Genomic DNA, 26,373 nt, shown 5'->3' on the forward strand with positions numbered 1-26,373 from the left:
GCTCAAAAAATTAAAATTGGGACAACGCGGGTGGGCGTATGAGTGTAATTATATAGCATTTTAAACTGCGCCATAAAATTTGTCGTGAAATATTGGCCCAGTTTGATCCTTATTAGAGCGCTCTGTATCCGAACTCTAGTTGTCCTAAGAATGTATTACTAGCGGCGCACGGAAATCTGACTAGCATCTCATATATGTTTTACCTTTTCTCTTTTGTTCCTCAAAAACATTTGTCTTATTGAATGCACTGCGGCCCAATTTATTTACTTCTTACATATCGAGTATCCGTTCAAGATGTTGGGACCACTACCTAAAAAAAAAACACCCAAGAATGCAATTACAAACAAAAAATAATGTTTCGCTATATCCTTATAAATAATATTTAGTTAAATGTTCACTATTGTTATTTACACGACACCAGTGGTTATCAACATATTTTTAAATGTTGTTGTTTTTTTATTACTTTGATATATTAACACCAAGAATGTACATTACAATTAATTATGTACTTATATATGATACTTGATGTTTGGTTATATTTGTCCATCGTATGATATTTCTCGAAATCTTTTTTTTTTCTTTGAATTTTTTCGCCAGTTTATTTTACATAATATAAGTATTTACTATAGTACCTATTTGATAAGTCACGCTTATTCCACACCGTGACGGTTTTTTTGTCCTTTGATGTAAATACTATAATATTATTGTTTTTTCATTTATGTTACAACTTTTCCCAACGTATTTTTTATTTCTTGTGTTAGACCAGAATCTAGCGTTCTTATTAAAACTTTTTATGACAATATCACGAAGTGATACTCGAATGAAGCCTATCTAAACCGAATTTTGACCAATAGGAGAGCGCAAAAAACAATTATCCCTTCTCAGAAGTAAAAAATTCACGTCAAAAGCAATAAAATCGTCACACTTTTATTGCTTTTGACGTGAATTTTTGACTTCTGAGAAGTAATAATTGTTTTTGCGCCCTCCTATTCACCAAAATTCGATTTGAATTTACTTTGATCGATACTTTCGTGTAATATCTTTGAAGTAATATCGGTAAGGATAGCTATTATATTTTTTAAACATAGTGTAATATCGATGTGCAGATAAACTATGGAGCAATATGCGAGATGCGTCGTCTGTCTGTATTTCTTCCGCTTATTTTCCCCTGAGAGATAAGTTATTCTATGTATTATTATTATTATCAATTATTATTATATCGAATTTTATCATAAAATCATCATAACATATATGCCTTTGGACTAGTAAAGGTTAAAAGTGAAAAAAAATACATGATTAACTTTACATTCTTTCCTTGGTGATGACCTCATTCGAAAGTATACGAAAAAAGTACTATTTGCGAAAATCTAAAGTAATAAATTTAGTGCTAACATTGCTCTACTACGATCATCAAAGGTTTAAAAACGATCTCACGTACTTACATAAACATAGAGTTGGGTTAAAAGTTTAATTTAATCGTGCAAAAATAATGATCGGATCTCACCGAGTTCATCTTCAAAGATAATGTATCGGGTTTTCTCAGAATTTCGGTTCAGCACAGGAAATGGTTCGCGTGCTCCGTCGCAGCACATGCAAAAGAATGACATATCCGTTTACCATTTTCGCAACGAAGACTGCTAATTTCGGAAGCTTCGATCGAACCGTGGATGCGTTTTTAATTTGGATATTTGTTATTCCTTTGATCGCCTAAAAAGTAACGATTCTTAGATATTAGGCGATTTACTTATCAATAATTCACGTAAACAAGGCTCGTTACGTGCGACTATCGAACCCTTACTGTACTGATTGACGTACCGTGACACCTTTAGGCGTCCAAACGAAAAAATATGTCCCATTGAAGTGAAACGGTAGCGAAAATGCGCGACGTAATCGCATATGAATGCATTCTCTTTGTGAGGGTTGCCGTTCAGCCGCTGTTGAGTTAATAAGTGATGAGGGGTTGCTCGGGGGTGGAAAAGCTGACCCGTCTTTGACCCACCCGGTCTTCAACAGGTAGACGTTGTGTTGGCACTGTGAAATGGTTAATTGGTTAATTGCTGTTGGTCTTTGAATTAAATCAATTATTTACATGCATATATGTACATATATAACGAGCACGATACACTAGTTATATATAAGTGTATTACTAATACATAAAAGACCTGGGTTCGTAAGTGTATTACTAATACACAAAAAACTTGTGTCTAGGAGATGGAATTATTGATTATTATATAATTATAATTCCGATCTTAGGGATGAATATCGTGCTGAATAATTAAAATAAAAATCGTGCATTTGTGATGTCGCTGATTTCGGTCATGTTTCTCAATACTTAGGTTGTTGATTGTGTTTACACAATTGTAACGCTTTGGAATATCACCTGTCATGTTGCAATTATAATATCAATATGAATGTATGTACAATAAACCATAATCATATTTAAAAACATCAATAAAAATGAAGGAATCTATTTGATTGTAAATCAAAATATAACATATTTTCTGAATTTTATGTCAATGCTGCATTTACATACTGTATGATCTTTAAAGATAAATCTGAATGGATTTAACACAGGTTTATACTCAATAAACGATTATTGAATTAAAAATAATATTTTTTGAATCATTGATTCGAACATGTATTACTGGCTTTACTTTTAACCAAAATTGTGTTATTGAATAGCACAGCGTACTCCACAGCTTCCGATTTTTACACACACATTCGCGCGTGCTAGAGTCGAGTTGTATATGTCGCACAAAAATACAATTATGTATAGACCATCCAAGATGTTAACGCTCTTCATCGTTGTGTTGGAAATAAGAGTCCGTGTACGCATGCATGCATACATACACAGTTTTCCGCGAATTTTTTTACACTAATAGGAGAACGTTACCAATACTAAATCAGGGCTGTTTTAAGGGTATGATGACCATACGTTGGAAATTGAATTAAAAATAATAATGTGTTATATTTTTATTATAAATTATTATCATGTTGTGGTATTTTGTAATCAATAAAACAATTCCTGTAATATTCTATTGGTATTTTAAAAAATATTATATTGAACAGATATTCAACCTGGAGAGTGATACCAAAACTGCTCTCATGTTTTTGAGTAGATATGTATATAAATAAACAAAATAAGTAAAAAAGTGATATTTTACACTTTTCTCAAACAAATTAAATTAAAAAAGTAAAAATTAATTGTACATGGTCACCCTATTATATTTTCTCAACGATACTGTAACGACGAGCGTTCATATCTTGGACGGACTGTACTGTTTTTGTTTCTACCTGCGCTGCAGTAACGGTTATTATCGGGAAACTGCAGTGTTTCGGCATATTTTGGTGAGCTTATGCAGAGGTCGATAATAATGATACACGTATGATATATTATTTAAAAATGTAATTAAAAACATTTTTGGAACAGCAGCAATCTTTCACTCAATTCCGCATATTCTTTATTATCACCCATTTTGATTCTAAGAACATCCAATGATTCATTCTCAAATATATTTTAAATGTTAACTTGCACAATAATTCAATCAATGCATTTTCCTGAGATACTTCGTTGTCTCGCTTTTTCGTGAAGCGGCAATGCTTGATTCAAGGTTTTTCCTCTGGATCACATCGACCCATTTCGCATAAAATAATATATATATATATATATATATATATACGATTGTATTAGTTTAGTGTGCGTGTTTTTCGAAGAAGTCATTTATAAATATCAATTTATCTATGTACAATATTTTTTATGTGATACTCTGTATATGAACCGATTGGTTTTCCAAAACGAGACCGCAGCGGTTGATTCAGGTGGTGTGGTCTCTCGCGCAATTATCTGCCCCGGAAATGCCTGCTTGATTCACTTTATTGTCGGTCATTTCAGGTAAGAAGAATCACTCTTTCTGACGTCACGTAGGTGTTTACAAGATAATTACAGTGTAAACATGGAAGAGGTGTGGTCTTTTCGATATAAAAACGCGCTGAAACGCTCGTTCGTGTGTGGCGTACCGCTGCTTCTTCAAAAAAATTGTGTGTTATTTCTTGTGCGGTCGTAATGCGTATTGATTTATGGCTCAATTTGATAAATCGCCGTGTCGAATGTGATTTTTTTATAGCCATATTGATGATTTGAATTACAAATTCGATCGCAGCTCGGCGAATAGATTAATTTGAAGAAAAGTCAAAGCTTATGTTGGTTTATAATTAAACCCAGACGGGCAAAGTTGAATTATAATAAATTTTCTGAAAAATATTATATGTCGTATGTGTAGTACGTGAGACGTGATGAATACGTTAAGATAATTTACATAAATTTGATTTATTTCTGTATAAACTCACATACATATCAGTACTACGCGAATACATAGTTTTTCATAAAAATTAACGTATACTGCATATAAAGGAAAAATTTATTTAAAAAAATAAAAAACATTCCCTTTGTGTGCTTCAAACAGCACGCAGCATAAAAAATATCAAACTATATTTAATAAAAAATCATATTTTAGTTCATTCACGTTTTTAAAAAATTAGCTACCTTATTTCTTTGCAACTTAGTTAGGTATTACTATGACAAATATGTGACATACCCAAAAAGACTGCGCGTATATTTGAAATAATTCAATGCTTATTTATGCAGTTATAAAAATAATATGTTACATATATTCCAGTTAATATGTATTACCAGTGAAGCAATCTTTTTACTAGTACAAATATAGTTTTACTAACTCAGCCAGTTAAAATGTATCAAACCATTGATTTACAATTTCGCTGCTCATTATCAGTAAATGACAGTTCAACACATTTAGTTCATTTTATTTTCTTTTCTTTCTCACGCTGCAGAATTAATGTCTTTATGGCCATCATTAATTTCATTATGTTTAATTGTCTCCTTGGTATTTTTTTGTGTTGTTAATAATAATAATTATAATAAAACCAGTAAAGATAGTGTCACTAAATAGATTTATTAATTATAACACCATAATAATTTATAACGATTTTTGTATGTATCAGTTCAATTTTTATATTGATTCTAGATGCTGTACTTTAATTTTATTATATATTTATTTTTATAGTAAAATTGTCGGACTCCACTGTCAAATTAAAAATTTGTTATATATGTATTATATTATAGGCTCAAGTGGAAGTCATTGTTACATAGGTAGTTATTATCCGGTAAGACCAAAAATGCCACCATGATTTATTGTATTTTAATTAATATAACGTTATAAATATGGGAGTTTTAATTGTTAGAGAAGGGGAGGCATTAACATGTATATTTCGTACCATACGGCCAGTCAGAATATTAATCATATCGATCTTTACCCGAGTCGTATCTATAAAATTCATTAATAAAATTAGACCTCATACTGTCGAAACCTTCCACTTTAGACTTTGAACTGAAAGCTGAGAAAAATGTTTTATATTGTTCATATAATAACAAGATCATAAAAACAGTTTTATGAAATTTCTTAGGCTCTGAAAAATGTCTAAAAATAATTTTCCTGTTAAATAGACAAATTATAGATATATTCAGAATATCTTACTAATAATTTAATGAATTAATGAAATTAATCTAATGTTTATTTATGTACAATACAAAATCATATTAGTGTATGAGCAATATTTTATTTTTATCGTTATTACAAGCTGATATAATTTAGGTTAATTAAATCTCAGTTTTCAGCGTGAACTTTGATACGCGAGCCTTTGTGATTTATGAATTATTTATTATCTCCACGTGTGCTTTTTTTTTAGCAAAGCTCTCAAACTGAAAAGTGGCACTTTATATTAAAGGAGAGCTATATAATAAATTTCTGATTCGGCGTTTGAGCGTAAATTAGAATATTTTCAATATATTAGGCATACATAAAGGGACAGCTCGAAATTGAGCAAAAAACCCCTCCCGTTGCAATTTCCACCGAACTGTGAATTCATAAGACGACAATGAGAATGAGGGGTAGGATAGGAAGGAAGGAAGGAAGGATGGAAAGCGGCCGGGATAGAGGAGGAAAATTAAAATCGGGAATATTGAAATGGATATCCGGCCTCGACGAGGGCCTCTCGTCGACAAATTGGTGGAAAATTCGAGTGGGAAACTGGCGTCGCGCAACCAGACATTATACGCCTTATTGGTCGTGAATAATCATCCAGTGTATACCTACGTATCTAGTAGACGTCTGCTCTCGGTCCGCCATTTACACACGTCAAATATTCATAAATAGACCGCGATGGGTCGTCACGGAGAATTAGAGAAGATGAGTGGTGCAAAAAATATGTAGTAGCTATTGATGTGACTCGAGGCAGAATTAATGTTCGAGAGAGGCGAAGAAAGCCGATGATGGAATTAAGCTTTTGTTTAAGACACATCAAAACGATTTGATGCTCTTGAGCTATATGTCTTTTTACGTGACGATTTCACATTTCGACGTTTGTGTTCGCGCAATGATAAATAAGAATGCTTGAGAAATTATTTGTGGATGAGCTTTTAAATACCGCTCAAGAAAATATAGAATAGTCATATCGTTCTAAGTTTATTTAGAAACACTTCTTGAATCATTTTTTTTAATGTCAAATGAAAGAACTATAATAAATATTGCTCATTATGCGTTAGCTTAGTGTGTTACAAGGAGATAAACGCGATCAAAAACTAATAAATAATGAGGCATCAGATATATTTAATTAATCATAAACTATTATTACAGCTTACAACCAATAGTTTATTTATTCATCAATATTTTATCCTAAAGGTTAGGAAAATTTAGGAAAACTTAATCTGTTCGGATCGATTGGAATTATAATTATATAGTAATGACTAATTCTTATCTTGCAGACACGATGCAAATTTAAAAACACGAGTCTTTCAGGTGTTAGTAAACGACTTATACCACCAGTCTATCGTGCTGATATAATATAAATGCATACCAAATTTAACCAATAAATTCGTCTCCAGGTTCGATCGAGATAAACGCGCTTGTGCAACATGCATGGAAGGCTTTTAATCAAATATGTGTCATGGCCGGTGAACCTTATGGAATATGCATCAAAGGAACTCTATAGCTTTATGCTTATGTATACCAGACTTTATGTTCCGGATTATTCCGGTAATATTAAATTCCCCATGCGGTTCCTTGAAAAGACAATATAAGGCATAGATGTGAAATAAAAATTAATTCACCTGTGTTCCTCTATATTTATTTAACTATAACATATGTTATGTTTGATTACATCATTGTTTAATTAAATTATTCATAATACTATATTTTTAAATTATATACATATATATTTATTATTATTAAAAAATTGTATATTCTGTATTATGGTTTGCTTAGTATGAAACGATTGAAATGATAAAGCATTACACTCGGGAATATACAGTTGAAATATTCATCAAAGCATATAATTCTAAGAGAATGCGTAATGATATGGCTTTCCTTTTTAATTTTTATAATATTGTGTTTTATACATATTTTTCCATGTACACTTTTTGTATTATTATATAATGACGCTCACAATAAATATAATTATATTTCAATTATTTAGATGGATATTTTCACGATCTCTTATTAATTCACTAGTTAGAGTTTTATTAGATTATATTTACATATGTTGCGACAGGCAATAAATGGCGAGATGTTTTCTCCAAATAGTGGTGGAGAAGCTGGCGGAGGGATGATCTCCGTGGAAAATTATTAGAGTTCTTATAAGTGGCGTAACAGCAACAATATAGCGGAGGATGACCCCTCTCGGGATGTGAGCTCCTATGAAAGTATGTTATCTGCGGGTGGCGGGCTTCCGCTGATCTCTTCGAGTGTTTGCTTGTGACTGCCTATGACTCATCAGAGTCCAGGCTGCAAAGCTTGCTGACCAATCACAACCAATAAATGTACTCGTTTCTTAGAACAGCGAAATAGGTATACGCTTTTAGAAAGCGACATTTGCTTGATGGGCATTGTCCAAGGTCGTATACTGCAACGTGGATCTTGTAGATTCAGTGATTTCCGTGACCGTTTCGCAATCAAGAAATATTCTTAGAATATTTACAATAAAAACATTTTATGTGATTCTTTCTAGTCGTAACGAGGACTTTTGTGTGTAGTTCCATCCTTTACTTGGTTTCCTTGTGGATGGATGACCATTTTGGTCACAGTGAATTAACGCGGGTTTTAAGAATAAGACCCCGTACATTTTTTACATTCAATATATTCCTTATTATTAGGTAGGATTTAAATAAAATTTCTAAGCTATTGGTGTCTAACAAAATGTGAGTCGGACTGTTGATTTACCTTTGTTAGTATTGCAAGTGTGACCTAAAGCTACCAAAATCGTTAACTTTATTGTGGTGCTTTAAGCTCAATTTTATAATAATGGTATTTTACCTACATGCTATGAAATTATATATTGTTTAGACCTAATCTTACGGTTTCTTTTTATATACATATATTATATAAAAGCACGTTATACCAGTGGTGTAAGTGTAAAAACCTTGGTTCAAATCCCATGTAGACTCTAGTGTTTTTTTTTAAATTTTTATCGTGTCTGGAAGATCGGAATTATTGATTATTATATAATTTTAATTCTGATCGATCATCGCAGATTCTGATGTATAATTTGAAAAAAAATAAAAATAGTATTACATATAATTCTATGACAAATCTGTATGTAGTATATATGCAATGTACCTACGTATCATCACTCTTTTTTCCCGATCAGAATTTCTCTTTGTGCCACCACGTCTCTACGTGATTAACGCTTAAACGGTCGGACGCAGTTTCTTTATCGAATCTCGACAACGCCAGCACTACTAATACAACTACGCAGAAAACTCTCCTGCCTTCACACAGAGCGAAGAGTAGTGCTATATATTATTACGGACGTGTGTATGTTTCTCATCTGCGAGCGCAGATGAGAGAGAGAAAATCTTTTCCGTCTGTGCGGTTATTCCTTTGTTGGCGCGACCTGCCTCGTCGGGCTGCGACATCATTTTCATTATGCCCCGTGCGACAAAAGAAAATTCGAAAAGCTCTCCGGGGAGGATGGATGCATGTTCAATATACTAATGCGCTTCAACCGAGATCGGTGTGTGGGTGTGGGCTTTTAATTAAAACGATTTTTTAAGATTAGGACTAGTTTTTGAGCTTCTTTGTCAAAGTTCTATTTGTCATCATCATCATTATAATTTATATACATTGCTAAGTAACCACAATAAAAGTTTGCTATTAAAGAATTTTTGAAATAGTAACGAAAATATCATTCTATTGTAGCAAATAAATACATTTACCAAACTCTTTTTAGACCGCGTGATCTTTTATAATCTTGTTTCTAAGAATATAGATTTGCTTTGTTAAATTCTAAATTTATACGAATTACTCACGCTTTTCTTGTATTTAAACAAGGATAAAGCTCGTACCTTTCTCAGGTGTGCATACTTATCGTAGCCGAGGGTGAAAACGGTAAAAAGAACTCACCCCCAAGGGGACTCAGTGTAAATATGAACTCGTAGGCGGTGGTCCGTAACAATTTTAACAAGAATAATCGAGACAGAGATTCTCTATAAAAATATTACTATATATTATAACTTCTTTGCTCTTTCGTGGCATTTTATTTTAATATATGCGATTTTCGTTTATGCAAATAAAAACTCTTTCATAAAAATAAATCATCTTATCAGTGTCTCGTGTACTCCAGTGATAGAAAATCAACGATTAGAGATTCTTAAAATTTATATTGTCGAATAACATTTCTGGTGTGTTAATTGGATATCCCTGTTCCTTTTTCAACTACCTGCTCTGAACGCATCTGTGAATTTAGCGGATTTATACGGTTGTAATTAAACATTTAAAAATATTCATATTTAATTTGTAACAAAAAACATTCCATGCGAATTCCAGAAAAAACTTCTCAGATTTCTCAAGAAATATATATATTAATATTTTGCATTTTTTTCAAGAAGAAACACTTCTTTTAACCAGGGTCGCCGAGTGCGAAACCGGGCCCTGGAAAAACAATGATTCCGGGCCTCATGACAAAAATGACTTTTTTATATATTTTTTAACATCGTAATATAATTTCCTGAATAGATAATAATAGGTATGAGTTAACCCTTACAAAAAAATATAAAAAATACCCATCGTTGCGAATTATTTGCTGAATTCATATTTTATGCTAAATAGTTTAATTAGGCATTAAAAATGATTAAAAACAGCCGACAATTGTATTGCTTTTGACGTGAATTTTTACCTTCTTACATCTCAAACAGCTGTTCAGATTTATTATTTGAGGTCGATTCTTACTTTTTTTTATACATATATTCTTGCTATGATTTTTTTCTGGAGTCGGGCCCCTCAAAGAAAACGTGTCCCGGGAATTTGTCCCCGCTTCCCCCCCCCCATCTCGGCTTGTGAGCAGTACTTAGTGGAATCGATAGGTAGGCAGCAGCTCATAGTACACGATACTAAACAACGTGTCCTTCTTTAGGTGCAATCCAGCCTTTAACTTTATTGTATTGAATCCTATTTAAGTAACTATGCTCAATTGATGCAGCAAAACAAGTATCAAACTTCTTGACCATGCCATCTTCGTAAATGTCTTTAAGCAATAGTACATATCTAAATACTAGGAGCATACACTTTATAATAAAAACTAATTTTATTGCTGTTATAAAATATTGTGTGATACAGGAAACGGCAGTAACACGGAATGGACGCGTTCAGTGTTTACAATAATATTGTTTTCATTTCAGTAAATACATATGCATAAACCATGAATTATTCACGTAAAATAATTATTTAAGTTTGTTTCGAGAGGGCGCCCAGACGTTCAAATGTGGTTGTGTTGATGTTGTAAAATTGGTAGGGTTGGAGGGTCGCAGGAACGCCACCCCCCGCGGGCGAGAGAGAGCAGCCTCCGGTCGTCATGGTAACCGGCCGGCCTGACTCCACCCCTGACCACTGCGAATGGCGGTTGGGGGTGTACGCCGACCGCCGACTGACGACTGCTGACTTGAGACGGACGTTCTTATTGTTATTCCTTGAAAGCAGTGAGATTATATGCTGTATGTACTAAACCCAGACTACGCTGCAGTCATATGGTATATATATACATACTGCATATAATTTACTATAGGACTTATTGCCTTTTGAAGGAAATTTAATACGATGCATTTATTTTGCGAATTCTAAACAAGATTACTTCCAAATTGAGTTTTACCTTGGAGAAGAGATTAATTTTGTCAAGACAAAAATATAAATATATTTTAATTTTTCAATACAATAGATAGATTAATACTTTAATAACTTATATACATATATTATATTTAAAAAACCCCAATGTTTAGACACTGTATTTTTATATTTCATATAAAAAAAATAATTTATAATTTATTTGATAAACACTACAGATTAATCATCCTTTAATGTGTTCTGTTCATTGGTAGGTTAATGCATCTGAACATTTTCTTAAATTTAATATACTCTAACAATATGAAGGACATGCATAACATAACCTCGAATGTTTTTTCGGTAAAGTAAGATTTAATGTAATTAAATTCACTTTTGCCGAGTTTTGGACTTACAGCAGTTGAATCGAAAGTTCCAGCTTTACAATTATCCTTTTTCGTATTGTTACTAACATAAATAATTTACTTATTTTCTCCCGTAATCTCTTGTGTGTATTAAGAAAGGAAGAACAGTTTTTCCCGTCAATTCGTGTGGCACCCAACGTTTTATTTCAAGATAAATTCAAAAGTGTTTTTTAATTAATTTTCTACAAAATTGTCAGTTAAGATATTTTTGTCTTAGGGTGTATTTTATTTATTTATTAGAACTGTCATAGCCCGCTATAGCGAGCTTCCACAGCTAGCGGACGTTCGGGTGATGGCTCTCAAATTTTTGTGTTATATTTTGCTTCGTTTTTATTTTATTTTTTAAAATAAAATAATTACTAACACTCCCTACACTTTAAGAGCATACATAAGCTTTAATTGTCTTCATAAGTATTAAAGATAATTATAATATTCATACATAATCAGTTTTAATCTAGTGCTAATTTATTAGCACTTAAAAAATCATCGCTAGATCTGCGCTGGCAACACTTAAAAATAACAAGTGCACAATTATCTTCTTTCACCATATCAAGCACATTCTAATCACAAGCACGCGTTTAATAGCAAAATTAAGTTCTAACCACTGTGCGGTTAATTTATACAAAGATCGTTATATGAATTACAATAATTACACCTAGTTCGCGAGCGCTTTTTTTAATTAACGACCGTTTAACGAGGTATATGTACATTTATAAAGATAAGTTTGCGTGTGCATATATAATTACATACATACGTTAAGGGTGTATGTGTTATATATAGTACCTGCGTATCTATGTATGAGCATCTAGCGAGGAAACAAAGAAAATATCTCGACGGAACAATCGATAAGGGACACGACGCAAATGTAAATCCCTACGAAGCCCTCCCGGGGAAGACCCCCGGAGGAGGAAAATGAAATAAAAATCCTTAATCCATCCTTTAAGTCTCAAATAACCCGGCTCGAACACACCCCCGTATAACCCACACCCGCAAGATCCGACTCCCCCGCAGACCAAACACACCCTTTTGCATACACTTCTGCAGGAGTGAAAAGCTACGAATGGGATAAATGTATATATGTATGTATATAAAGATGATCGTTAAAAGTTTTCTTTTCTTACATTTCTCACATTTTACTTCATGCTCACAATTTTTAATAGTTTCAAAAAAAATATATACGAATGAGTAAAATAACTTTTATTTTCTTTTAAACAACTAGAGCATTAAATATTTGATCCTTCATATTTAGATTCAGGCGAAGTTCATTAATTGTATTTTGTACAATAGTTGTACCTTAACAAGAACCAATTATATTTTTGATCGATTTTTGTTTTATATCAATAAATTACTTTATTGTAAATTATCTGAAAAATATTTGATTTTTAATTTCACCTTTCTGACACATTTTAATTTTCTCTCATTTTCTATTCACCTTTTCGTTGATTTATTCATTGATACAATGTAAATATTATTCAGCAATAGTTTGTTTCAATGTAAATAATCAATTAAGAGAAACTTCCACTTGAAAAAAATATATTACTCGCAGTTGTTAATGCATTTTTATACTACCATTATTAGCTTTTACTATTTCTCGTTATGGTGAAGAGTCGGCTTTTAAAAAATGGAACAAATGACCTACCTAATAAACATACATTAGTGACCCTTTTTTATGCTTGCACTACCCTCACTGGAAGTTGTCCGAACCGAAGTTCAACTGAAGTCGGCCGAGGTCGCCGACTTCCGAGTAGCGGCCACACTGCCACAAATTTCATATGCCGTCCGGACGGCGGCTGCTGTCACGTGCAGCTGGCATATTTGCGCGTGATCGAAAAATGTGCTAAATAATCGCAATTTTTAAATTATCATATTATTAAAATTACGCTACTGATAATTATAAAAGTTTGTGTGGGCACTCACCATTACAATATCAGTGAAAACTTTTCGGTCGTAAATATTCAATTTACGCAAAATCTTTGTCGGCTTTTGCAAAATGCCATAAGGCATAAAAATGATACTTCAGAATACGAACACCACATCTGTGACTATCCTAGAATTTGTCGCCATCGATTCTAAATAAGAATTCGTTATGGTGTGACATTTATATAAACCGATCTAGGAAAATACATATCGATGTTCGAAACGATTTTTATCAAAATCAAGTATCACTAATTATTTTTTAATTATTTAATTTTATATGAAAAAATATAATAACGATATCTGCTAAAAGAATATACTATCAAAAATATAATTAATCCCATTTGGTGCCCTAAAATATTCAAAGATGTCAGTAAGAGTCTGTTGATTACCCCGATAAGCATGTGGTATTATAACTTGACCACGTGATAACGATGCAGCGCTCGTCATGCGTGTTAACCATAGGACGCCTACGCGCATACTGAAATTGAACCGAGTTACTCGTTCTATCTCAGTTTGCGAAAAGCCATATCATTATCTCTCTCACTCTCGTCACACGAGAGAGCGAAAGGGGAAGTATCTCACCGCTCGCGCTCGAAAGAGCAGCTCCGACTTCGGTCCGTTTGCCGACAATGTTCGGAAGCGCTCGAAGCTGGCCAGGTCGACTGAATTACCCTCACTTTACCTCCCGTACTCGGTAACCTCGGACAGCTTCCGAGAGATTTTAGAGCGGGCAGAACCGAACTCGACCGAAGTAACCTACTATATTCTCCGTCCTTGGCCAACCTTGGCCAACTTCCAGAGAGTGTAGTGCAGGTTTTAGATATTTTTGCTTTTGTCAAAATAATCAGAGCACTCATTTTTTCACAATATTTATCATTTGGTATCGACTGGTCTTTTTCGTAGTTTTGAAACAAATCGATTTTCTGCAAAGTTGTGAGATTTCTGGGAATCTATTTAACATTATTATGTATCAATGTGGTGGTTAAAATCTCAGAAAGCACTGAAATATATCACTTTTTCAAATGCTCATTGATTGAGAATAAGTATTCAATTGCCTTAAATTAAACAATCACCATTTCTTGGATGGATTTTGGTTTTATCATATTCAATATTTTTATTAAGCGCTGTTATCATTTCATGATCTAGAAATTTTCTGCAATGCGTGGGTAACACTTATTTTTTTAAATGCATCCTGTTTTAATATAAAAATATAGTCTAAATATAATCTTTGGTTTAAAAAATTGCCTTTTTAATAGTTTATTTTCCGCGATGATTATACATAGAAAGCTAGACGTCAAGTCAATTAACCCATCTCCAGCCCCCCAGCAATATCGTCTCTCTCTCGACCTGGTCCTCTTCTTCAACAAGCCATGAAATGGTTATGTGGATATTTGCATACATATTGGTTGAAAATAACTCTCACGCGTGCCCATCTTTCGGCTCCGTGGCGAAAATTGCTTTATTTATTTATAATACAGCGCTCCCGAACCGTCGGTTTGCGTTCACACACAATAATTTTCTCTTAAACGATTTTTTCATCCCACGTGCGCAATTTGTCACCATAAACAATTTAATTCGTTAAGATTATTACGATTTGAAAATGTGCTTTTTTGCCTTCCTCTTTCTGGCTCAAATTGGACACTTTATTTTATCGCGTTTTATTTTAAGTTAATGAGTTTCTTTCGCTTGAAAGGTTTGCTGTTGACACCTGGGCTAATTGACTTCCACTCACCTTTGTGAGTTTCCGCCCGTTCTCGGCTCAGCGAACCTCCGTCTGTGTTTCCCTCTCTAACCTTATGCTAATAAAATTTCAACATTATTAAAGCGATTATATAAATATACACGCTTTATCAAAAGCATATAAATATATGTCAACGTGTTAATTGCCTTGGAAGAAATCTTTGAACGAAAATTGAAACACCAGTTTACTGCCGTTTATTACTCAAAATTGTCGGCTAACCGTATAAATAACGTCTGTTCGCAAACTAGTATTATATATTGTACAAACGAGCGCACGGAGACACACGCGTTGCACATTAATACAATATTGAGCTTTAAATGTATTCTGGGAAGAGACAATATTCCCTTTGCATGCGAATGTTATGGTGGTTTGAGTAGCTTTGTAAATACTAGTGTAATCAAGGCTGCAAGGGTATTGAACCGACAGTCTTCGTAGAAAACATTTTCTTATATATGCCACATTATCGAAAATACACTATTTCAACTTTTATCAATCCCTATTGTTATTGTTATAAATTGGTAGGTCTCACTGATGTCACTGATGAATCTTATTGAGGCGAAAAATCTGTCAAAAATCGAATACTCATTTGATTTCACTAAAAAAAAATCGTCTGGGGTGCATTTTTTCAATCTGACCCTAAGCAATAAAAAAATAAGTAAATTTACAAACTGGCTAAGTTTTGCTTTACCCTGGAAAAAGCTAAATTAACGTCCCTAATCAAAAAGTATGTAAAATAATAAATTAAGCATTTTTTTGACGCTCTGACAGTAATTCTCAGTGTTCTTCTTATTTTATAAAATTATGTATTAATAAAAATAATTATTTTTTAATCAAATATTATTTTACATGCCATTAATTGTTTTTTTGCACCAATTGGTTAAATAAAATAATATCGGTAAAAACAGAGAAAAAAATGCGAATACATTCGAATACATTCATTTTGTATTCAATGTTCGAATAGTGGAAAACTACTAATAATTGAGAACCCTAGTAGACTCCAAACCGAATATTCGAACACCGAATCTATTTGCCTGTTTTTAGTTTTTCATTATTTAAATATTTGTATTATAAATATTTTATTTAAAATATGGTAGCTATCTATACCGATATAACTACGGATGAGAGTATTGGTCAAAGTATATTCAAATCGAATTTTGGTCAATAGGAGGGTGAAAAAACAATTATCACTTCTCAGAAGTCAAAAATTCACGGCAAAAGCAATAAAATCGTGTCGGCGCCGTCGCAGTGGGAACGCTCGGTAACGAGCGTTCCCACTGCGATTGCGCCGACACGATTTTATTGCTTTTGACGTGGATTTTTGACTTCTGAGAAGGGATAATTGTTTTTTGCGCTCTCCTATTGGTCAAAATTCGGTTTAGATGTACTTTATTTGATTCTCATTCGTAATATTGTTATAAAAAATCTTAATATAAACGCTTGATAATAGAGCGTTTTCACCACGATGGCACGATTTTATTGCTTTCGACCTGGACTGAAAATTCACTATATGGCAACACTGAGCAGCAAAGAAAACGCGACTAATTATCTAGTAAATAATATGAGTAGTTATTTTTAATAATTTTTACTGCCTAATTATCCCTAATTGTAAAATAAATACTTCGCAACTTTGGCTAATTTTTATCTTTATTTTGTTAAAATTGCTTGTAAGTCGTAATATTTATTTATTTTATTTTATTGTTTTGTTTATATTTCTGAGAAGGGGTTTTTTTTTCTGCGCCCTATTGTAAGTCATAATATTGTTATAAAAAAGTCGTAATACAAACGTTACATAACCGAGCATTTCCACTGCAACGACGACGGTACGAATTGCTTTTGACGTGGATTCTAAACAGGTTCAAAAATATGTATTTTAAACAACACACGATGTATCGCTGGTGTTTCTGTATTGTATTATGCCCTTTTTTGTTTTGCAAAATAATCAGCAAAACACGAAATTCCAGAAATTACTACTCCGTGGACTTTCTTAATTATCTTTTTTTAAATCAATACCAACGATGTTCAATTTTAATTCTGCCTAAAGTAATTTTTTGAACATACGGAGTTGAAATTGCTACAACATATTGTTAACAATAAAGCACACATCAACAGCAATCAAATGAGTCTTTTCAGCAACAGGAATAGTTATTTTAAATGAAAATAAATAGTCTTGATACTTTTTATTGTTAACATATAACTATGTATGTACATATACGAATATGAACTATGTATGTACATATGTATATGTGAATTATTCAAACTATATAATTTGCTTTTTCATAACAAATGAATACTATTCGATATTCAAACAGTAGAAAAAAACGAATATATAGAAACTATAATACATAGATTAGAATATTTCTGTAAATATTTTTTAATATTAATATGAAATGCTACGAAGGAAATAAATTATAAAGATATTCATATCTGAAGGAATATAGATAATATCTTTTGAATATACATTAGGATCTCTTTAATATGATTTACTGAATCCCTTAATATTTTTTTATGTAATCAAACATTTTTACAAGATTTGCGAACTCAAATACTTAGTTGTATTTGCACAGATAGTGATTTATTTTCTATTTGTAAGAATACACTAATCTTTCTTGTCTCATAAATAACATAAACCTCATAACAAATAGAGTGCAAAGGGTTAAATCAATCACAAGATGCTATACTATAAATCACGAGTGACATCTTCAATTTTATTACGTACAACGGTCCGAAAACGTAATCGTGAGTCACCATATCTCACACGAATATGGTCATTAAAACGACAAAAGAAATTGAACGAGGTAACCCTGTTGACCCCGAGACGAAAACAATTGACGCCAAACGGCGAACAGGGTTCGCCGGCTATAGGAAGCCACACACGTTCGACAAAAGTTAATAACAATAGCACAGAAGGATATTCGAAAAGTAAAAATAAAATTCCAGAAAATATTTGTGAGCCTATAAATGATGAAAGTCTTGTGCTTGCCCTCTTTTTAACATTATAAAGTTAATTTATTGTTTAACCCTTTCTGCGCCTTAAGCGTGTTAACGCGCTTCACGTTGTACTTATTTTACTAGCTAATATTAGGCGTGTTTTTTTTTTACGAAATTTTATTATTAATATTATTTTAATAGCTATTTGACAACCTAGGTACAGTGGTACCTCGGTTATCGTCGATTTTCCGCGAAAATTTGTCTCGGTTTTCATCGGTTGCCTCGGATTTCGTCGTTTTTTATTGATTGCGAGTGTTAATACATACTACAATTATTTCGGTTTTCGTCGGTTTCGGATTTCAACGATTGTTTTTCGGACGGAGTATCGACGAAAACCGAGGTATCACTGTATTGTTTTTTTACATCCGTTTTCAATGAATATTTTTTTAATATATTTTTAAATTATTTTATTTTCATATCTTGTAATGTGACAACCGTGACTTAGGAGGGAAAAAAATATTGTGGTTTTTAGGGTAAATGACTGTAAATAGGTGACGTTGTATATTTATTTCATACCATCGATACGTTTTCGAAAAATAAGTTTTAATAGATTTTGTTTTTGCTAAAAAAAATACCGGCCTGTAGTGTACGGCCGTAGTAATAGTTTGCGGCGCTTAAAAGGTTATCGCCTATTTTTTTCATCACTCACAAAATCATTTTGAATTCTTATAAAGTAATTGCAATAAATAAAATCAGTTTTTAACAAAGTTTCTTTATAAATTCTTACTTAATGGCAATTTGCACATAGCTTACATCAGTTTACAAATTAATCCATACTGCTAGTGTGTTTATATTATATTTCGATAGAGCTAGAAGTGTTTAAAATTCGCCGACGCTTGCAAATCTCGCGTCCCAGTCCATAATTACGAATCAAAAGAGCGAGACCGTAATTAGCTGCATATGGGCGCGTGGAGACCGTGACGCCACTTTAATTTCCAAATAAACCAACGAGACTCACATAAGCAGTACTGATACATATTTTAAGACCACAGTGATGTATGATAGATGCACATGCATTACTTGTGTAGATACACCTACTTACTTACCCATATGTGTAAGTATTAAACGCTACCACTCGTTTCGAGCGCGCGCGTTGAAACTAGAATGATTAGCACTCGTGCAAGATTAGCAGCAATTAAGACTTGAAACACTTCCCGTCGTAAGGAGCTTGAAACATTTAAAACTATGGGCGTGAACAACCCCCGACCCTAAGTCAAAAGGCGTCTTAAAAGGTCTTGGTGCCTTAATCGGTGCAATTCATGTTTTTTATGTTCTTTTTACTCTTGTGCTCTATAAATCCAGGGTGGGTAAAGAGGGGTCAGCGTTTTGTTTTAGAAAGGATTTCCACGAGAAAAAGAGACTTCGAGGGATTCGCAATCGGGCCTTTGTACGCACTGTACGTGTGAGGGGCACTTAAGCGCGTGGAGTGTGACACACGCTCGCTTGAATACTAATTTCAACCTACATTGCTTAATCTTGCCATGTTTTGAACTAGAGTTTGTGCTAAATCTTTATTTATTTATATTTTATCTCTGAAAATAATCAAAACTATAATCGATTCTATGGAAATTAGCAACATCTGGCTGATTTTGTAAATATATTTTCAAGACTCAACAGTCAAACGCCAATAAGCTTAATGCCTTTAACATACTACAAATTACCATGTTTATATATTAGCGGGTCTTAACGAAGTTCACTAATGTCACCAATTTAATGTTTTTATTTTACGTGTCGTTGTTCTCCTAAGCTTTTAGGTTCAAAGTTTATCGTGAAAGGTTTCGAGAACAGTTTGAGGTCTTGTAATTAAACTCTCAGTCCCTTCAACTTCCAGTCTTAGTAATAATTTAATTAACACGGCATATTTTTTAGCTGCAACTCTCAAAAATCAATATTATCTGGCGTTTGGAACGAACTTACTATGATTGTGTATTACTAAAATAAATACAAGATACAGTGGAACCTCAACTTACGAATAATTTGACTTACAAGTAATTAAATTTAAAAAAATTGACTCGACTCACTTAAATTTTTTCTTTCTATTGTTATAAATACAGGCGGCCCTCGACTTTTGCACATAATTGGTTCCAGAAAATATGTGCGAATGTTGAATGTACGAAAGTCGAGGGAAGTAAAAAAATTGAAATTTTGTGTATTTTAAAATATTTATTTATCAAGTAAATATAAGATGTTTAAGTGGGGTTTGCTGGTGTTTCGTTTGAAAAGTTATCAAAAGTTAACTGTTTTCCACTATTCTTTTTCTTTTCTTCATATAGTATTTTATAACATGCTATGTTTTTATTGATCGCCCCACGCACTTGAGATATGCGTTCTTCATTGGGATCACAATCTTCCATAATATTTAAAAATTTGCCAAGGTGCGTGAAGGCTTCATTCATATTTTTCATTGTTAAAGAGTTTTCCAAAATAAACCTGTCTCATCTACATTAAATATTTGGCTAGAGGAATATTCTACATCTTCAATAATTTTGGATAATTAGGAAATACATTCTTTTGCAACATCTTTATCCGCATCAGCCGATTCTCCAGTAAATTTAACATTATGAAAAGAATACCTCATTTTAAAATTGTAAAACCAACCGTTACTTGCTTGAAAAACCGTGTTAAAATATTTTTTTAATCTATCCTTCCAATCTTTGTGCAAACTAAGAGCTTTTGCTTGAATAATTGAAATACTCAGAGGGACATATTTTTGACGTTGGTCATCGATCTACGATGACAAAAATTTTCCATTTCATCCATGTTTTTTTGCTATGTTTTTTTGGAAACATCATTAAAGATTGTGGAAATATGTCTTTATTTTCCACAATTTTGAACGTATTCTTTAATTATATTTTTATTTTTATATTGAACATATCGTAGACCTGTTTGTATCATACGAACGTCCGATTAAAGCAAAAGATTCACCGCTATCAAAACGTTTTTTTTAAAAAAAAAATGTTTTTTTTAAATGTGCGAAATAGCGAATTGTGCGAAAGTCGAGGGCCGCCTGTACAGTGAAATCTCGACTTTTTTTAAATTTTGACTTGAGATACGAGCAATAAAAAGTATTACGTAACTTTATCAAGTCATTAATTTATTTTAATTTTCTTCATTGAAATGAATTAATAAATAGCATTTCAATTCATTTCAATGGAGAAAATTGATTTGACATACAAGTAATTTTAGCTACGAGCTTCCTCTCGGAACGAATTGTACGATTTGCGTTTAAAACGGATAAATATAAATAATAAGTAGCGTTGATTTAAAAATGTGGGTGATGAAAAAGGACGCTTTTGCTTTTCATCCCTTTAATGACTATTATGTATAAATTATTATAGTATTTATAAATGGGCCATTGCTTTATTTTGTCAATACTTCTATAATTATAATCGAAATATTAAATTACAAGTATAATGAAACGTGTGTAATTCAAATATTAATTGGAAATTAATGAATCAAAGATAACAGGAATTAATTATTTTATGATGTATTTCCATCAATACTTCTTAAATATATTTTTCTTACACGTGTTTCGCATTCTTATCTAATGTTTCACTTGATTGTAAAAATAATATATATCGTCTTTGATAAAATAAATATTGATTCATCAGAACTAATAATCATCCAATCGATTATTAGTTACGTATATGAATTTGATGTCGTTTAAACGCAAATGTATTCTATATTTCATTTTTACGCGATCCACAGTTTAACGTTCACTGATTTTACCTTTCAGTAAAAATCGCAATTTTACTAAAAAAAAAATTTATCTTAATTTTTTAACAAAAAAGTTACAGTTTTCAATATATCTAATGTTAACATTTAGTATTTCAATAAGTTAGAGTACGCTCGGGATAAGGATGCCGGTTTGTTATTGTGTGCGTGTACATGTATATGAGAGGGAGAAGTGATGTAGCGTGTACTTCGTTGTCTCGCTTTCTCTTTTAAGGACAGTCGCTGATTCGTCAACGCTGGTATTCGTCATTAAAGTGCAGTGTGACACAGAAGTTCGATCTTCTCTAGTGACTTATTTTAAATAATTTTGTGTTGATATTGGTTTAACCCATATATGCCCACTGTCCCATGGGTAGGTCACTAAACTCGTGCCACTGTTTTTTATTTATAAATGAAATTTTAAGAGAACAAAATTTCTTGGGCATATATGGGTTAATTGATATCAAGGCTTCAAATATACACTTTAAGTTATTGGTTCTCTTACCCGTGGATTAAAATATTTTAATCATTTTTCCATTAATCCGTACGTTGTTGGCTTTTTACACTATTCTCTGTAAGGCTTAAAAAAATTATTATTCTTATCGTTGCGCCAATGATAATTTTTTAATTTATTCAATGGATTCTAATGATTTAATACAGTCGTCGAGCCATTAAACAATCTGCGAATAATTTCTTTCCCCATTTTATATCTTTTTGCTTTTGAAGAATAGCTAAAGACTTCATTATTTTTTTGACTAGTGAAAGATTTTGAATTTTGCAAATATTTAATTAATGACATCAATGTCTGGTTTCTTCGATTATATAATATATTTTTAATTGTCCGTTGAAATTTCCAACTTAGCTCAAATGTATGTATGTTAAATAAACATATATTTTCTTTTAAAATAAAAAAAATAAATATTCTGAACAAAATTGTTTCGAGCCACACAGTTCACGCACACAATAACAAACCGGAATCCCTATCCCGAGCGTATTCTAAGAATATTTTTTATTTTCTTTAAAAAGGTTAGGAGCCACTCACCTAATTTTAACCGATTTAGACCGTTTCAGGGACAAATATTAGCGGCTAAGTTTTGTTTAGGGATTGATGAAGGCAGACATAGGTGTATGATGGGATGAAAGTAAAGAAAAGGGAAATGTGTTTAAGTTAATATACAGTAAATATGTAAATAAATAATAAATACCTTTGATGATTATTTTTTTAGACAAAATATTTTTTATTAATTATTAAAGATTATTGTACTAGCTTCATTATTCAGTTAATCAAGTATTTTATATTTATTTAAAGAAAGAGATACAGACGAGTGAACGAAATAACAGGTGACTCACTAAAAAGTCGCTGGCGTTTAAAGGGTTAAGAGTGTTCTTATATGAAGGTGAAATAACGAAACGCACAAATTCGTTCCCACGGTATTCAATGTGATAATAATTAAATAGAAATTACAAAGTACACGAAAAAAATATCTCTATCCTTTTTAGTCAAATGAGACATTATTTTTATGTTAAAACATTGCCTATAACTAACCATTTTAGTTTCTTGGTGTTTTTTAATTCTTGAGATATGAAAATTCTCATTTTCACTTTTTTTCCTCGAGCTTTTCTCATGTATTATCGAGAAATTTTGATAAATAAAATGTGATAGATTTTTTTATATTATTGATGAACGGAGAACTTGATGATCGTTGAAGTGAAAATTCAATAGGATGATGATTTGTTATAATGATCGAGAACGGATCGATCTACTTCGATTGCTTGCAAAGCATCTAGCTACGAAGGAATTTTGGGCTCCAGCATTAAAACCTAAATCATAGAGAAAATTCTCAATAACATATTTTTGTTGCTACTTTGGACTCTTGCAATACATATTAATTGAGTTTAAAAAATGTTAAAAATTACAAATAATATTATATAATCATAAGATTTTATCTAATCATGAAATAATACTAAGACATATTTTTCCTCTTTTTTCAGACATCGAAGATGGGCCTGACAGCAGCCGGTGCTCTACCATTGTTCTGCCACAATGGTGACCTGGCGCAGCCGCCTCCTGCTCACATGGGCATCCCACCTTACCAGCTCGACAAGGCGACCATAGGTAATGTATTCCTAATCTGAATTGATCCGTACACGCGCATATGTACGAATGCACAAACGCCTTCGAGAGCGAAATTAATAACAGTCATCACGCGGTGACAATGGACGGACGAGAGATCTCGGTTCGGATAACGTCTTCTTTTACTCCTTCTCCCTGCGAGCTCTTCTCGGAACGGCATTCCTGACTTACATTACAATGGGTGTTGCGAGACGAGAAATTGATACGTGATTGAGAACGGCCACTGTGCTGTGTTTGCGGAATGCGATCGTATGATAAATGGCGATGGAGTCTTATGTAAAGTCAAGTCAAATGCGCAAACGTCGAATGTCTTTTGTTTTGAAAGTTTGGAGTATCCGCTTCCTGGCTACGAATCATATGTGACCGAAGGAAAATGTACTAAACAAAGAGCTTATTCATTCAACTTATGCGTATTTCTCCAATGTATGAAGGAACCTTTAGTTGTGTTGTTGTGATGAATGTGAAAGAGCTTATAATATTTATAAAAAAAAAAAATTTCCACAAATAACTTGATTAAAATCAAATTCACAGACTCATTGCTATATCACATAAAAATAATATTAGATCGAAGCTTATTTATTTCACAGCAATTTTTAGAGCTTTAAATCGAGTTAATGTACACTCTGCACAAAAATGCAGTTTCATCTTTGTTTTAATTTCGCATTAAGTTCAAATGGTGTTTAAATTACATCGTCGCATGCGAGAAAAGAATCAGGCGAAAATGCGACGCATAATTGCACGCGTCCATTTACCAACGAAAGCTCCGGTAAAAGCCCTCGAGGCGTTCAAATGCTCGACGTTCAGTTAACTAAATTGCTTAATTTCAGAATCTCGTTTGTCGCGATTAAAGCAAAGGGCTGTATCATTTGTACGATTTGATTGACGCACTTAAAAATATTTATAGTTTGTATATGTTACTGAGCAACATGTAACACATACTCGTGTCAATTATCACCGCTTTATTACCCGCAATAAAAAATAAATAAAAACAATGCAAATACACCCGCCGAAGCGCGAACTCCGGACAAAACTTTGCAGCAAGGGTGTATGATTTATTGCATATTGCAACGCTGTGCGGTATAAATCAACTTATTGCAGCAGTAATTAATTTTGCGGCCCGCGGAATGAATAATTACAAATCGGTTACGATTCGGTTGCCGCGTGCGTGTCCTCTCTAACAACAAGAGAGAAAAAGCTATCGTGTCCAACATAAACAGTGGCGGTTGTAACATAATTGCTGTGTTTTTTTTTATATATTCATAATATATTGCATCTCTTCATCGCAGAGACAGGACATTTTGTCATCAAAGGCAAAAGAACAAATTTTTGCTTGTTACTCACTATTTTTAGTCGCGGTAGTTGCACTACTTCCTAATTGAGATTAAGTTTGGGGATAGAGAAGTAGTATTCAAAATGATAAACTTATTCCAAACTAATATTTTACCGTTTATACTTTCTGCGATAAAGTGTTGTCAAAATGGCAAGACCTCTTGCATCAACGTACTATTTCGTGGAATTGTATTCATCAACTAGCACATTGTATAAAATCAAATCACGAGAGAAGCACAGTGCCTGTCTTTTAATTAATATATTGATATTGTGAACGCAAAGAGAATTTTAAATTGAAAACGCTAGGAGCAAAAAATCGAATTGCTAGAAATCACATATGTATGTGTTAATTATCTTGATAATCAACTTATATTCAACCATTAGCCTCTAAGGATCTTGTCAATCTCTTGAATCGAAAAATTGATTTTATAGCCATTTACATTGATACGTTGTAGATACATACATATTTAAATTATATTGAAAAAATATATAGAATAAAAATGCAATTTTTGTGTGTTTTTGCTAGATTGTAATTTAATTAGTTATGGAATTACCTACTTATTTTAATAGTTCTAAATAATATTATTTGAAAACTTAGAACCTATAAATTAGCATCAGAACATATCGTTACAGTGATCCATTTTTATTTATTTTCTCTGCAAAAAAGCTCTCTTTTATTTAACGTAAACATCAACTGTTGTAACATAATTGCGAACACGCCGCATTTTTTCACGCCTGTTTTAACAAAATATGTTGTATGCGTTTTAAAAAAAATACTTCGTTTTCGGATCGTGTTCGAATCCATCACGAGCAGTCAGGATCCTGACTGTGCGGTTTCCTGTTGAGTTTTTCCACTTGTTTGGTGCTTAATCGTCGCGCATCCATCACGCGTTTAATTTCTTTGGCACGAGATCCGAGCCGAATTACCTGCTGAAATTGAATTAATCGCACTTCTATTTCGAA

At 32.6% G+C, this 26,373-nt stretch overlaps 1 protein-coding gene and 1 long non-coding RNA gene across 22 annotated transcripts in view; both read left to right on the forward strand.

Annotated features, from left to right (window-relative positions):
* Positions 1 to 26,373, forward strand: part of pan (transcription factor pangolin) — a 210,765-nt gene that overhangs the window by 150,611 nt on the left and 33,781 nt on the right. For all 21 annotated transcript variants that reach the window (XR_015811173.1, XR_015811174.1, XM_088195745.1 and 18 more), the window contains one exon: positions 23,940 to 24,063. Coding sequence is in view for 19 of the 21 variants with exons in the window: in XM_088195745.1 (XP_088051871.1) it covers positions 23,940 to 24,063 (124 nt within the window). In the remaining 2 variants the exon portion in view is untranslated. The remainder of the gene's footprint in view (positions 1 to 23,939; positions 24,064 to 26,373) is intronic.
* On the forward strand, positions 13,186 to 15,819 carry LOC148230614 (uncharacterized). Its single transcript, XR_015811176.1, has 2 exons — positions 13,186 to 13,364; positions 14,162 to 15,819. It is a non-coding gene; the product is annotated as an uncharacterized LOC148230614 (long non-coding RNA).

Source organism: Plectrocnemia conspersa, unplaced genomic scaffold (genome assembly GCF_051122295.1).
Source record: "Plectrocnemia conspersa isolate PC_06_02 unplaced genomic scaffold, ASM5112229v1 ptg000010l, whole genome shotgun sequence".
Taxonomy (NCBI): domain Eukaryota; kingdom Metazoa; phylum Arthropoda; class Insecta; order Trichoptera; family Polycentropodidae; genus Plectrocnemia; species Plectrocnemia conspersa.